Source organism: Rhamphochromis sp. 'chilingali' (assembly GCF_963969265.1).
Source record: "Rhamphochromis sp. 'chilingali' genome assembly, chromosome: 22".
Classification (NCBI taxonomy): domain Eukaryota; kingdom Metazoa; phylum Chordata; class Actinopteri; order Cichliformes; family Cichlidae; genus Rhamphochromis; species Rhamphochromis sp. 'chilingali'.
This window is the reverse complement of record NC_137950.1, coordinates 20,353,406-20,368,962: the sequence shown is the minus strand read 5'-3', so window position 1 is coordinate 20,368,962 and position 15,557 is coordinate 20,353,406. Positions and strand designations below refer to the sequence as shown.

The window sequence follows — 15,557 nt, the reverse complement described above, 5'->3', positions numbered from 1 at the left end:
TTAGTCTTCATGCCTGGTCATATGCTACATAGCCTGTTTAAGAAAGTAAATGCCAATTTGAAAAAATAATACAAAGTCTGATGAAGCAAGAAACATGAGCAGTCAGACAACTAAAAGGTTTTAAACAAAGCTGAAATGGCCACATTATTCTGGAAGAAGGCATCAAAATCTGCAGAGAGACTTTGATTTTAGATTTGGCCTCTTACTGAGCAGACTAGTGGTGAAGTATCGTGTGGGAGGTTGCAAACAAACAAAGAAAAAAACTGCAAGAAGAGGTTACCACCCTGTGAGATACACTTTTTAAACTGTAGCAGCTCCAGCACAGATGTCGCAGGTTATGAGCAAACCAAATGCAACCACTACCACAATGCACGGAGTGATCACACACAGATGGTATTCTGAAAGATCTGTAGTCAGTAAAATCTTATATGTCTATACTTGGGAGGTTTTGTAGACTACTGTACTTAATGTTACTTCAATGATGATAGTCAGGTGAGCTTAAGGAAAAATGTATAAATGCCTTTTAATGCTTTTTGCTGGATCTGTGTCAATGGTCAATTATTTTTATTGAATGCCCAAATCGAGAATGGAAAGTATTCTTTTGTCTGCATTCACTTACATATGACATACCATTCTTATTCCATAGGGTTTAATATGATGTTGGATCATCCTTTGGAGCTTCAACTTTTATGGGAAGGCTTCCCACAATGTTAAAGAGTGCATTTATAGGAATTTTTGACCATTCTTCCAGACGTGCGTTTGTCAGGTCAAATACTGATATTAGAAGAGAAGGCTTGGCTCATTCTAATTCATCCCAAGGGTGTTCTGTCGTATTGAATTCAGGACTCTGTGGCGGCCAGTCAAGTTCTTCCACACCAACCTTGCTCATTTATGTCTCTATGGACCTTGCTTTGTGCACTGGTGTGCAGTCATGTTGGAACAGGAGGGGCCATCGTTAAACTGTTCCCACAAAGTTGGGAGCATGAAATTGTCCAAAATGTGTTGGTCCAGTTTCACTGGAACTAAGAGGCAAGTCATGAAAAACAATTCCACACCATAATCCCTCTCCTAATAAACTTTACACTTGGTACAGTGGAGTCAGACGAGTACTTCTGGCCACCAACAAACCCAGGCTGACAGGTGCAGATGTGTGACTCAGAGAAGACGTCTCCACTGCTCTAGAGTCCAGTGCATCCGAAACTTTGCATTGCGCTTGGTGACGTCAGGCTTGGATGCAACTGCTCAACCATGGAAAGCCATCCCATGAAGCTCTACGCGCTGTTCTTGACCTAATCAGAAGGCTATATAATCTTTGGAGGTCTGTAGTGATTGATTCTGCAGAAAGTTGCCGACCTCTGCCCACTCACTGCCTCAGCGTGCGATGACCCCGCTCTATAGCCTACCACTTTGTGGCTGAGTTGCTGTCATTCCCAACTGCTTTCACTTTGTTATAATACAACTAACAGTTGATTGTGGAATATTTAGTAGCAAGGAGATTTTATGAGTGGACCTGCTGCACAGGACTTCACTCGTGACAGCGAGCCTAGGTACTTGACCATGGAAGGGACAGGAAAACCTGAATTCAGTGATATGGATCAGTGAGTGAATACTTTTGGCAATACAGTATATTCAAGATGGGAACAAAAACCACTTTGGTCATTATAGCTAATTACCAACTTTGTGAAAACTATAAGGTAACAGATTTTTTGTTTAAATAACAATTTAATTTAAAGTCTCTACACTGTGCATGATCTATAGTAGGTCAGCTTTGATTGGTAGGTTGGCTGCTAGCTGACTGCTAGCTGTTTGGTACCTTTAGGAACATTTTCAGTGCAGCAATCTGAGAAATAATTGCTGCATGGTTCATTATAATCTAAAAAAGTTTACAAGTGTTAGTGAAATTCTTTTACTATATTGGTACGTTATTGATGCTCATTAGCAGATTTGTATATTTGTTCAAATCAAATCAAATCAAATCACTTTTATTGTCACATCACATGTGCAGGCACACTGGCACAGCACATGCGAGTGAAATTCTTGTGTGCGAGCCCCACAAGCAACAGAGATGTGCAAACACAACAACACAAACGAGCAAAATACAAGAATGGCCAACCTGAAACTAATAAATATATGTACAATATATAATAGTGTATGCATTTCTGGATGTGTATACTAAATATTTTCCTACGTGTGTGTGTGTGTGTATGTGTGTGTGTATACACATTTTTACAAATTAAATAGTAAAAAAATAAATAAATAATAATAATAATAATAATAATAATAATAAAATATATAAAATATACAGAGTTGAATATGTGCAAAACAAGTGGCATTTATATACAGTGTGGAGTGCATAATGTTGAAGTTCCAGTAGTGAAGCTGAGGTGTCTATGACGTGTTCAGCAGTCTGATGGCCTGATGGAAAAAGCTGTCTCTCAGTCTGCTGGTACGGGACCGGATGCTGCAGAACCTCCTTCCTGATGGAAGCAGTCTGAACAGTTTATGGCTGGGGTGACTGGAGTCCTTGATGATCCTCCCCACTTTCCTCAGGCAGCGCTTCCTGTAGATGTCTTGGAGGGAGGGAAGCTCACCTCCAATTATCCGTTCAGAGCACCGCACTACTCGCTGGAGAGCTTTGCAGTTGTAGGCGGTGCTGTTGCCATACCAGGTGGTGATGCATCCAGTGAGGATGCTCTCAATGGCACAGTGATAGAAGGTCCTGAGGATGCGGGGGCTCATGCCGAATCTTTTCAGTCTCCTGAGAAAGAAGAGGCGCTGCTGCGCCTTCTTCACTGTTTTGTTTGTGTGTACTGACCACGTAAGATCCTCAGCCAGATGTACTCCAAGGAACCGGAAGCTGCTCACTCTCTCCACAGCAGCGCCGTTGATGGTGATGGGGGTGTGTACTTCTCTGCACCTCCGGAAGTCCACTATCAACTCCTTTGTCTTTGCGACGTTGAGGGTGAGATGGTTGTCTTGACACCAGTGGGTCAGGGCGCTGACCTCCTCCCTGTAAGCCGTCTCATCACCGTTGGTGATAAGACCCACCACTGTAGTGTCGTCCGCAAACTTCACAATGATGTTGGAGCTGTTAGTGGCTGTGCAGTCGTAGGTGTAGAGTGAGTACAGGAGAGGGCTCAGTACACACACCTGTGGAGCACCAGTGTTCAGTGTTTGATACACCTCTGGGCACACCTTGCTAATAAAGCACTTCATGTTTTTGTCCAATGGGCTGCTTTAAAAAAGTGTAATCAGACAAATAAGTGAAAGCATGTGTAAGGATGTAATAAAAAAAGGAAAAACAAAGGAACAAAAAAAAAAGGCCAAGTACATTTATCATTTTAGTGAAAGTATATTCTTGCAGCAGCCACACATAGCAGCATAGTGAGAATATGTCACACATTTTTTTATATATATAAAAAAAAATATAGTCAAACAAAAAGCATGTGGTAGCATATGGGAGAGAAAGAAAAGGACAACTGCAGGAATAAGCCCCACATGTTTGGGGTTTTTCACACAGGAAGATAATAATCATCCTGAGTTACATTTAAAAATTAAACTCTTATAATAATTGAGTTTCACAAATCGTACCTATGTTACCTATGTCTGAACCTAACCTAACCAGTCCTAAACAAAAGTATCATATGGAGGAAAAAAGATCCCAACATATTCTTTTGATTTGTGTTTTGCTTTTTGTGTGAGGTGTCTACTTTTCACTTTGAGTTGTGGCATATTTCTCACTGAAACTCCCCCCCCCCCAAAAAGCCCGAGTGGGCTGAAGCTAACCACCATTAAACCGTATTAGATGGTCAGTGCCACCCACCTGTAGATAATCACTGGCTCCTGGGGTGGTAATCAGTGTACAGGATATCAGTGTTTTACAGCCAGGCCCTTCTCTGTCAGCTGGTGCTGTTTCATTACCACCTGCATTGTGGTGTGAACAGAAAAAATGGCATCCCTGTGACTCAGACTGATTGCTCGTAGTAACAGTCTGAATTGCCGCAGATACATGAGAGTCATCTCGTCAAACCCTTGCTTTTTCCCCCCTTCTGTCCAACACAGATGCATTCTCAAAATCTAAAAAAACCAAATAGTTATTGCTTGTTATTGCTAAAGCAGGAAGTTAAAGAAAAAATAGGGGAAAAAAAGGAAAAGAAATATGGCTCCTGATAAGATACGGACACCAACTTCAGCAACTCAAAGACTTTGGACTGAGCAACAGTCCAGTTCTTTTTCTCCTCAGCCTGGGTAAGACCCTTCTGACATCTCTGGTTCAGGTGTGGCTTGATATTAGGAATGCATCAGTTGTAGCTCCTTTCAAGAGCTCTGTGTGTCTAGCTCTTCATGCACTGACACAATCCTCAGCCCACTCCTTGTAAAGCTTCCCCAAGTTCTTGAATCAACCTTGCACGTCAGTCCTCTTAAGGCTGCAGTCATCCCTGTTGATTGTGCACCTTTTTCCTTCTGCGCTTTTCGATTCCGGTCAACTTTCCATTAATATGCTTTGATACAGCATTCTGTGAACAGCCAGCCTTTTTAGCAGTGACCTTCTGCGGTGCTTTGTGGAGAGTGTTAACGACCTTCATCTGAACAACTGCAAAGTCTGCAGTCTTTCCTGTGATTGTGGTTGCATGTAGCGAATAAGACACTGTCTGAAAAGCAATATACTCAAAACACTAAATGAAATGTTCTAGTAATTTCAGATACAGGGTTTCTGATTGTCGTGAGTTATAAACCATAAAAAGCTACATTAAAACAAAAAGGCGTGAATTATTTCACTGTGTGAATTTTACCTTTTTGAATTAAATCACAGAAAATTTTGACTTTTTCACAATATTTAATTGTTTAAGATGCACTAGTGTTTATGTCTGTGAACAAAGACACAAAGACTCCATTACGAGAGGCTGAGAAGCTTCATGAAGACCTCTTATGGATTCATCTTATCCATTATGTCAAATAGAACTAAAGTTATATGTGCAAGTGTGAGCTGTGTTACGATGGTGTGAGTGTGAGAGTAAGTGTTTCTTTGTTGTCGCATCAATAACAGTTGTCATCAGTTTAATCATCATGGTTAAAATCTAAAACAGTCATCTTTGTCATTTTTACCAACATAACAATTACAATCTCCATTAAAAAAAAATATTATGGAAAAAGCATTCATCCCATCACTGCCAACATCGTGGGTTTGTCATCTTAGCCATCTTTAGCAGCAGCAGCAGCATCGAGCCATGGTTTTATAAATCAGGAGGTACATAACAAAACACTTTAGGCAGTCAGGTCAGTCACTGATAAACAAAATGAGGTATATTACACTCCACTCATTGCCACCGATCCACAACAGGATAAACTTCATTTGCATTTGTAGCAGCACATTCTGTAAAACTCAGACATACAATAAATTATCCCAATAAATTACATTTACATATATCAAAAGACTCAAAAATACTTTTCACATTGCCTTTCATCTAAATATGTCGACATGTTTTAGGTTTAGGTTTCGTTTTAGTCATCATTTATGAGAAACATTTAATGTGGGCAAGTGAGAACTTCAGGAAATCAGAATTAGAGGATAACAAAAAGGAAGCAGATTTCGAGTAACGTTGATGAACAGAAGTGAATAAGGCAATTATTGATTCCAGTAATATAGTTCTAGATATCTATATGTCTGGAAAAACTTAAAACTAACATATTATAGAATTTAAGGCATCAGCTGTCTTGGAGCGTCGTACAATGCATGATATAGTCAAGACAACTGTTTCTCCTTTGTAAAATTATGAATCCTTACACCCTACATAAATAGCCTTCACTTCTTTTGTTTTCTTTTCTGCTTTTAGAAAATTAATTACATCTGCTTATATTTAGCTCACTGGGCATCATCAGTAATTTTGGCACTGCATTTTCACTCCCCATCTCACTGTCAGATGTACTGTTTAATGCATTTTGTTTCCACATGACAAAAAATTTTAAAATGTACTGTAAACGAGTAAATATAACTGGTTTTCTATTGTCTTCTATCAAAGTCTTCTATAAAATCAAATACAGTATCTTTGGATGTTTTTGTTTCGATTTAATGGACCAAACCAACAAAATAATTCTAAATTGCTTAAAACTATTTTTTTTTTATCTCTTTACCAAGAAAAAAAATGAAATAACTTAGGGTTAGTGGGACAGGTGGGTTAAAGTTAGGGTCCAACTGGTAGCCTGGTGTTGTTAGAGACTTGTTTGTTGCACGTCTCCTTTAAATAAAGTTTATAAGGTCATAATTATTTCTACTTGGTGCCTTCCACCATCATTTGCCAAAGCTTTACAAATATAAGTGGCACTGGATGATTTTCATCTGCCTTCTACTGCTTTCAGGTGATTATTTAAAAGAAAAACCTTTTTATCAGCAAAGACAACAATATGTTATATTTATAAATACAATTGAGTCCTTCTATTAGTCCTTGCATTAGTATCAATATCTAATATCTGTGTTAGTAGCTTAGCTGCCCACTTATCTATTATCACTACTAGCTCTTTCCTGTCGCTGACTTCCTGGCAAAGTAGTTGGAAAACCTGCTGCTGGTTATCTGAGAAAAAAAAAAGACTAATAGGAATCACAGACTAGGATCATTTAGTTTTGCGGTCCAAGTTATTAATCCTATCTTAGTTTAGCTAGGATTATCATCCCTTGTTTTGAGCATATTCAGTAATTCAGACTGATTTTAATAATATTATGTGGTAAAGGTGCTCTCAACTATTACCATTGCACATTTAGTTGGCCTTAGCTGTTCAGAGATATTTCTTTTTTTACTTCACCCATTCAAACTGATTATTTCTGCATCCAGAGGTGCTTTGCTCTACTATTTTCTCGTGTCCGTGGCTGTCATCTCTATTAAATCATCTCATCTTTTTGCCAAAAGACATGTCCCGTGCATTTTCCTTCCTGTATGTGTGAAAAAGCATCGAGCAGTCTCTACGGGTCACTTGTGACTGTGAGTACAAACCCAGGCAAATACAGTTGATCATGCTTCACTTGACTTAACAACCTGAGGGCCACATGTCAGTCATGACAGCAAAGGCAGTCGGTTTGAAGGTTTTTTCTTTCTGCTAAAACTCTGCTTGGACAGATCAGTAAGTCCTTAAAATGGGTGCTAAAGCATGAACGATGCCAGTACACATAAAACAAAATATATTTACATCCGGTGCTAATACAGCCAGATAATGTATTGAAAAATAAAAAATACCCAAAGAATTTGCTTAATTCGGACTGGGCTATACCTGAGCCATCCTGTGCAGTGTGCACAGTCTGCTGTATGTTTTCATCTACAATACAATTTGGGAACTTGTTCTTCTACTTTGTCAAGTTTTGGTTAGACTAGTCTTCAGTGCTACATACAGAATTAATGTATAAATTACTGCAAACACTTTGCACAGACTAAAACAGACATACAGCCCACCCTCCCCCCTTTTTTGTAAGATAAAATGAATATTACAGTTATGTCAAAACAAACAGACACACTGCAAAATCTGTATATAATAAACTGTATCTCATATCTGACTGTAAGCTACCCTAAAATAATAAAACTTTTAGGTGGCCATTCATCCTGGGTAAGCACATCTGTCTCTCCAGGTGGACATGGAATCTGCTGCTCTTTGTTGTCCTCACAGCAAGTTCACTGCACTGATTTGCTGTTCTGGGGCCCGTTCTTCGTACGTCGCTTACTACATCCAAGATCAAATCATCGCGCTAACCGTGAGCTCGCTAATCCGGTTCCCCGAACACACCTGCTGTTGACGATTAGTACAGCTGGACGCAGTAATGTGACATCACTGGGTGTCATAAAAGGGGCTACGCATCGATAGTAGAAACATTGATCGGCAACCCTCTGATTGGTCGGCGAAAATGTCGAAGGAGCGCGCTCGGCTCGGTATTTTTCGGCAGCAGAGCAAGAACTCCTGAGTGAGGGATTTCAGGAGTTTCAGAGTTTAATCAGAACGCAAGGGAACACTGCAAAGGCTGCAAAAGCAAGGAGAGAGGGCTGGCAGAAAGTTGCTGACAAATTAAACTCGTAAGTAATTTAATAATAATAATAATAATATATTGGATTTATATAGCGCTTTTCAAGGCACCCAAAGCGCTTTACAATGCCACTATTCATTCACTCTCACATTCACACACTGGTGGAGGCAGCTACGGTTGTAGCCACAGCTGCCCTGGGGCAGACTGACAGAAGCGAGGCTGCCATATTGCGCCATCGGCCCCTCTGGCCAACACCAGTAGGCGGTAGGGTAGATTTATTATATTACACTATATTATCCAATATTATATTACATTATATTATATTGTTATATTATATCCTCTTTCACATTAGAGCCACAACAGGACCCACTAGAACATGGGAACAAGTAAAAGTGAAATATAAGAATATTCTACAGAATGGTAATATTTATCACTTATATTGCTTTTCGTCTCTTGGAAAGAGAGCCTGAAATAATCTGTTTGTTTGTTTATAACAGCAACCAAGAAAAGGGCAGAGCAAAAAAAGACAGGTGGTGGTCCTGCACCCCCTCGTCAACAAGTTGGTTAAGTAAATAATATCCTCACGGGAAAATCGATATCTCTCAATGAGCACACTGTCGCGCTGAGCTAAAGGATCCTGTCTGTCCCGCAATATACGCTGAATTCTGAGGACTCTCCTTATCAATCTTGCACCTTCCGCAATGGGTTGCTCGCGTAAACGGACAGGACATGGCTGCGACAGGCTTCCCAAATCCACCTTGGCTTTTATAGCCGTGGTCTCTCATCTTGATTACACGAAGTAATTTACAATTACTACTCTGAAATATGAATTACATCTGTAATAATCACATACATGTAATAGAATGTTAATAGTACATTTCCCTTTTTTAGGAAATGACCTGTATGTATCTGTGTGACATCAATAAAAGGATCAAGTGCTGCATTATCTTCAGTTACATTGATGTTATTTATTTATCGCTGTTGCTTTCGTATAAATGAAGCGGACATACCTGCGTGGCCGCGATCTAATCCTGTTTACATAAAGTAAACCTGCTCCCGAGCAGGTTTACGCTTACGGCTCTGTTGCTATGACAGCAAGTCCCGGATGAGCTTCGGGGAACCGAACGATCCAGGATCACGCGAAATCGTCAACAATCTAATCCGGCTAACCTACTTAGCGAGGTACGAAGAACGGGCCCCTGGGCACTCGGTATGAAAGCGCAGTGGTATTCCTGTACAGGGAGTTGACCTTGTCTGTTCTGTTTTCTTTCCTTTTTTTGTAGACCAAATTCAAGCAGACATGGACAGGAACTACCAAAATTTATTCCACTTCTTCATCGACACTAAACTAGGTTCTTTTTTCCCTGACAGTTGTCGGGTTAACCTTCCCATCGGGGCAATGCCGGTCACTCCACGGTGGGTATGCTGTTCACCTGGCTCTCGTGCTGGTGTCCGGACGCGTTCAAGGAGCTGCGCTTCAGCAGCTTGTTGATGATGTCAGTGCATGTCTTCTTGTACTGGTGTCGGAGGAGGGAGTACACAAATGGGTCGCAAGCTGCCTTGCTGTAAGCTAAGCACTTGGAGACAATTCCCCAGTGAGGGTTGATAGGCACCGCTGGAAATAACTCCACGATCCTGCAGGGAAGCATAAACAGAGGGTGGTGAGAGAGAGCGTGGTAGAAAGGCAAGTCAACATGCTGGAAAAGACATGCATGCCTTAAGCTTATTGAGCAGAAACTGAAATACATTTGCAACACAGTGTTCTATTTTTCCCCCATAGTAAGCAGGGAGTTACTTACGAAAATGTTCTGCTTCTTTATAAATACAGGAATCCCATTAAACACATATTTGTATAAAGTTATTTTTCTCATCTACCCACAAGAAAAAAAGTAGGTAGCTGTCAAAGGACAGTACAAGATTTCCCCGCCTTTCTGTCGTGAATGTGGATTTACAGTGTGGGGCTATATTAGATTTCATTTCTAATTTGCAGTCAGCAATATTTAAAGCCAGAAAAGACAAAAGAAGAGTAAAACAGATAAGCAGTAATGAGTGTCTGTGAACAAAGTTTGATTGTAACTGACAACCACATTAGACTGAAGACTGAGCAGAAAATGTCAGACAGTGAATTCTTCCAGTCTGGTAAAAAACAAAAAAACACCATCTCATTAGTGTATAATATAATATAAATATTTAATTTAAAGCAGCTCTTAATAAGCTTTACAGTCTTGTGAGGTCTGCATCTCAAAGCAGTTCGTGGCACTCCCAACTTGTTTTTGCTTTTAGACACATTTGTGTGAAGTGTAAGTTATTAAACCATCATAAAGCTGTATAAAACCGCTGATTGTCTACACTTGCACTCTGTATGATTAGGCCATCCAAAATAGAGCTCTGTCAGCGTATTACCACAGGCCTTACATGGGCTACTAGCCATCCCTGTCATTTGTTCACACACACTCCACAGAACGAGTGAATGTTGGTCACAGCGCCACACAAATGCAAAGGTGTTTTGTCACACGAGTTAACACAGAAGAAGCTAGAACTCCACAAAGCAGAGGATCAGGGGAAATCGGAAAATTTAACATGAAATGAATACCCCAAACCGAACCTCTTGGAAACTGGTTGAAGATGCAGCTAGTAGGTTTCATCCCATTATGTAGAAGTAAAGACGTTAGGGAAATGGTAGGCAGTGGTCCAAAGCAATTTTAAGCAGAGTCCATTTTTCAAAATCTCTGTTTATCGTACACAGATACACAGTTAGCACAAGAGCTTTCAGCACATATTATCTCATATTGTAACATTACATAGGCTACTGTAATTATATTTACAGTTAAATTGTTAGGAGGGCAAAACTGCTTTTCCAGGAGAAAGGAAATTCTCCAGAACTTATGGCTTAGGTGATATGACAAAGTAATTTGAGGTCATACCTACTTTTGCAGCTAAGCTTTGTTATCCACTGAAAACACAATAAATTGGGAGCACTTGTTGTCCACATAGAAGAACAGGTTACTGCCAAAGCCTACTTTATTTAACTCAGATCACGTCTACTTCAATTTTTTTCTACTGTGAGTTTTATTTACAGTAAGTTACTGGCATCCAGCTGCCATGTAGTTGCTGTAGATTTTACAGCAACCCCTTTACAGTGCAGCAGGTCTATGCATAAAGATTCTTTTGTCAAATCTCTTAATCTAAAGCTGAAATTCTGCACTTCAATCACAACAATCTTGATTGTTTGATTTAAATTCTGTTGTGGTGGTGGGTTCTCATTGTCCAAATGCTTGTGGGTCTGACTGTATTAAAGTAAATGTCTCACATGACAGCAACCCGATGACTTATGTGTCTCACTCACTACAGGCCTTATTTGGTATCCTGTCTTTGTTTAGTGATTGATGTGAGTGGATTCTACCTGACAAACTGATATGCACCCCGCGAACTCGAAGAGAAAAAGTGCTAATGCAGCAGCAGCAACAGCAGAGCAGAGGCATATTACTTATCACAAGGTCAGCCAATCTCATCTTCCAGCTCTGGCCAGTGTGAGGAGGAAGCGGGGAGGGGAGAGAGAAAGGAAGCAGGAGGGGAGGGATATGGGTATCTGTGACTGGAGTGCAAGGAGGTATCCAAGGGTTGCATACTCTGCATGGTGGTCCAGCATGGATTCCCTCTGGTCACCCAGTCTCTCTACTACTCACCTCGTGATCACATAGGGAGCGAAGCAGAGCATGAAGGTGCCGATAAAGGTGCTGATCTTCCTTGTCGCTCTCTGTCGTCGCCTCTTCTGCTCCTCCAGACAACGCTGACGGACACTACAAGCACAAACACATAAAGAGGGATGCCCACAAAGTGGGTTAATATGAGACAACAGGGAGTGGGTGTCATGTAGGGGTAAAGCATGGGGAGATCCAGTATAGGGTGAGTTCAGGTAAATCAACTGGGTCAAATTAAAGGCTCAAAGTGGGGATCTCCCTTTTAAGAATTCCAGTTTAATCATTTTCTCTGTGCCTGTATGGTTTTGTGTGATACCTGAGTGCACCACAGCTGTGATGCCATGGTGACACATTGCTTTGGAGATTTTTTTTTTTTTATGAAATAGAGGTCATCTGTGTGAGTAATAACAGGATTTATAATCTGCAGTAGGCTATTCAACCACACACACACACACACACACACTCAGAGATTGTATAGTAATTCCATGGGAGCTATTCTGCACAGAGACAGAATAAAGCAATCACCCCAGATGACATTTCAGTTATATTAGATTTTGAGCGAGGACTCAATTCACATGTAAGATTCGCTGTTTTAGATAGGAGAATAAAAGAGGCTAAACCCTTCCTTTTAACTAATTTTTAAATACTTTTCAAGCTCTACAAATATAAAGGTACCAGATTGCTATACCATATAACGTTATAGTTGCAGGATTGATAACTTAAAGTAGCTCACCTGGGGTGTATATCCACTAGAAGCACCAAAGTTTGCATTGTAATAACGTCGATCCTCTTACAGTGAAACCTTGCTACTTTAAGTACTTTGAGGTATGTGACACATAATACTATGAAAGATAGAAGAAAGGTGAAAGAGTGGAAAAAGATGGTGAAGACGACAAACTGTGTCCGATTGCTCGCTCTGGGGTTGGACAGGGTGCAGGATGCGTAAAGCCGGTGGTATCCAACCCAGGAGAGACAGGCGGCCACCGTGGAGAAGGACATGGAGTGCGCCCACGTGTACGCGAGCACAAAAGCCGCGTCTTTGTGGCGCATTTTGGAGTGGTACCTCAGGGGGAACACCACCGCGATCCACCTGTCGATGCTCAGAGCTGCCATGCTCAGCATCGAGTTCGTGGACAGGAAAGTCTCCAAGAAGCCCACGATCTGGCAGAAGCCATCTCCCCCCGGTTGAGCTTTACTGACAAGTCCTACCAAAGTGAGCGGCATGTTGGAGACGGTGAGCAACAAGTTGCAGAAGGTGAGGTTGAGGTTGAACAGACCGGGGACTTGCTTGCGGATCTCCGGGTTATACAAAAAGCAAATCAGCACCAGGACGTTGGACAGCAGCGACACTATAATAATCACAACCACCAGCACCGAGAGAATTACCTCCGCAGTGTCCATCCTGTGGACACCCGAAACTCACTTCTCTCCAGTTTTTCTGCGCATATCCAGTCTTTATTTTGCAGCTGCAAAATTACACTAATCACCCGTAACCGTGTCCATGCATCCCCGGATCTCTTCACCGGTGGAGATTCCCTTTTCTTTCAACTACATTGTTTCTTCTTCGGCAAAGATATTCAGGAGGATTCCGACATGATAGAAAACCTATGTTTGTTAGTTTTTTAACTTCCTTCTTTCTCCCCACTCTAATCTACAGAAAACAAGCTCTCTTGCCAAAGCTGCTCTCTTCTGGCACTGCGTCTTGCAGTGGGGTTTTGTGTCCTGTGATGCGCTCCCGAGGCATCACCCCTCCGCACACATTGCACAGTGTGTGGGCTACTTGATCTCTCTCCTCTCTCCTCTTCTGGGTAAAAGTAAGAGGAAAAAAAGAGCATTAGTTACAGCTAAAATGAGAAATTATTAAGCTCATTTAACGGAAAATGGCAGATATGGTCAAAATAAGCGTGCTTGTTTTGTTTGTTTGTTTTTTTCAAAATTAAAAAAAAATTATTATTTTGGACTATTGTAAATGTTAAACTCGCAAAACGGCTTTTTTCCATTTTAAACTCTCCTTCAGGACTTTTGTAAAAAGGGAGTTGGAATTATCTTGACAATAAATACAAGATAGACAGCATAATCAAGGTGAAAGAAGAATATAAATACTACACTAAAGAGCATATAAGGTACACAATTAAGAGGCACGAATCTGACTTTTCACCAAATCACCTAAAATCCTTAAACCTGTCAAACTCATTAATAAAACAGAGATTAACATGAGTTCTCGTGCCTGATTCTGATCTCATTCTTCCAAATCACGATTGCCAGCAGTACTGCTTCTTCATCTTTACTAATTAAGTCTGCATCATCACATTGATAAAGAGCAAAATCCTCTATTTCCCTGAAAGCTGGATAACACCCCCACACTCTGCTGCCCCTCTGGACTTCAGTGTGGGGAGAATTTTTCCTCTGAAGCGTGGGATTCAGCGGAGTGTGCTGTGGCACGTGAGCCACTGAAGGCGCTGGAGCAGTGTGTGTGAGGTGGTGGTTGTGGTTTTCAGAAGGGGAGGGGGACGGGAGGGGGTAGTGTGTGGGTGGAAGGAGTTATTGTTACCGTGCACACACACATACGTGATATTTGAGTGTGAGGATGTAATAAATGCAGTCTACCGTGTCCTCTTTCTTTGGCTAAACGTGAACAGAAACAGGAGGAAAAGAGGAGGATTTGTGTTGAAAGTGAGCCTCATTAAAGTCGTATACTATGAGGTAGTGGAGTATAGGGGTGGTGTTTGTTCTTGATGCAAAGAGAAGGTGGCTGCAGGGGTGGACAACCCTGGCAGCTGCTGTGTATGATTAGGCAGAAATGGAGCTCCATCTTGGACCCCATGAGGCTTTGGCTGTGATGGATGCATTATCAGCATGTTGTACATGTGATGGGACAATCAGCTTTTGCAGGAGCGGACACTTGCATACTGTCAAGCAACTGCTTCTGCGGCTTTTATCTCGTCACTTAAAGGGACTTATCAGCACAGAGCCACCAGTTGATCTCAGGCACAAGTGCAGCTTTTTGTATGCATCATTTTAATTATTCTTTTCATAATTAAATGTCAGGTCCAGAGACAATAATGTCTCTAAGGAAAGTGCTCTAAAAATATGGCTTAGAAGGGACAGAGGGACATGGATGAACAATATCCACAGACAAGGGGATACTATTCTTTAAAATGCAGATTTTTTTTATTAGGATTTACTATTTAGAACATTCACATTTCTCCACAGCACTACACCACATTAGACAAATATGCCAAGGAAAACCTTTTAATTTTAATACCACCTTACAGAAGGCTTGTTTTCAGAGAGCACTGTGTCTTTACAGATCCAAATATGGCCTGGTTCAAGGAAACATGGGTTCTGATACCTCCTGGCATCCCGTGAGATTACCCGGAATAAAAACACTGTACACAGCTCCTGTTGTGTCAATTAAATAATGCCTAGTTCCCACAAATCTTATCGACTGTGGTTTATTAAGAATTACACAAACTAACATTATGGAGGTCATTTACTGACTCATCAAACAATGCTAAAGAATGACACATAATTCAATATGTTGTCTCAAGTTTGTGTCTACCCACAACCAACATTATATTTGTGTAATGCAACAAAAAGTACTGATCATTCAAAATGGTCCAGTCCCATGTGCAAAAACACCAAATCTACACATCTTTACACAAACATTGATGGGTCTTGATTTCTGGGCTTAATTGGACTTATTTCCTTTGGGATAAGTTCTCATTTTTGTTGACTAATACCCTAACTTGATTAATAATAAAATTTAGGTTTAGGGCTTCAAGATGTACACATTGACTGGTCACTTCATTGGGTACACCTTCTTCAACTCCTTGTTAATGCAAATATTTAAT

At 40.8% G+C, this 15,557-nt stretch overlaps 1 protein-coding gene across 1 annotated transcript; it reads right to left on the bottom strand.

Annotated features, from left to right (window-relative positions):
* Positions 1–5,052: 5,052 nt before the first annotated feature.
* On the bottom strand, positions 5,053–13,345 carry LOC308390718 (G-protein coupled receptor 26-like). Its single transcript, XM_080872979.1, has 3 exons — positions 12,437–13,345; positions 11,689–11,802; positions 5,053–9,637 (listed from the first exon to the last, which is right to left on the bottom strand). Exons 1-3 carry the CDS (start codon positions 13,102–13,104, stop codon positions 9,409–9,411), a joined length of 1,011 nt encoding a protein of 336 aa, XP_080729105.1. The 5' UTR covers positions 13,105–13,345; the 3' UTR covers positions 5,053–9,408.
* Positions 13,346–15,557: the final 2,212 nt, after the last annotated feature.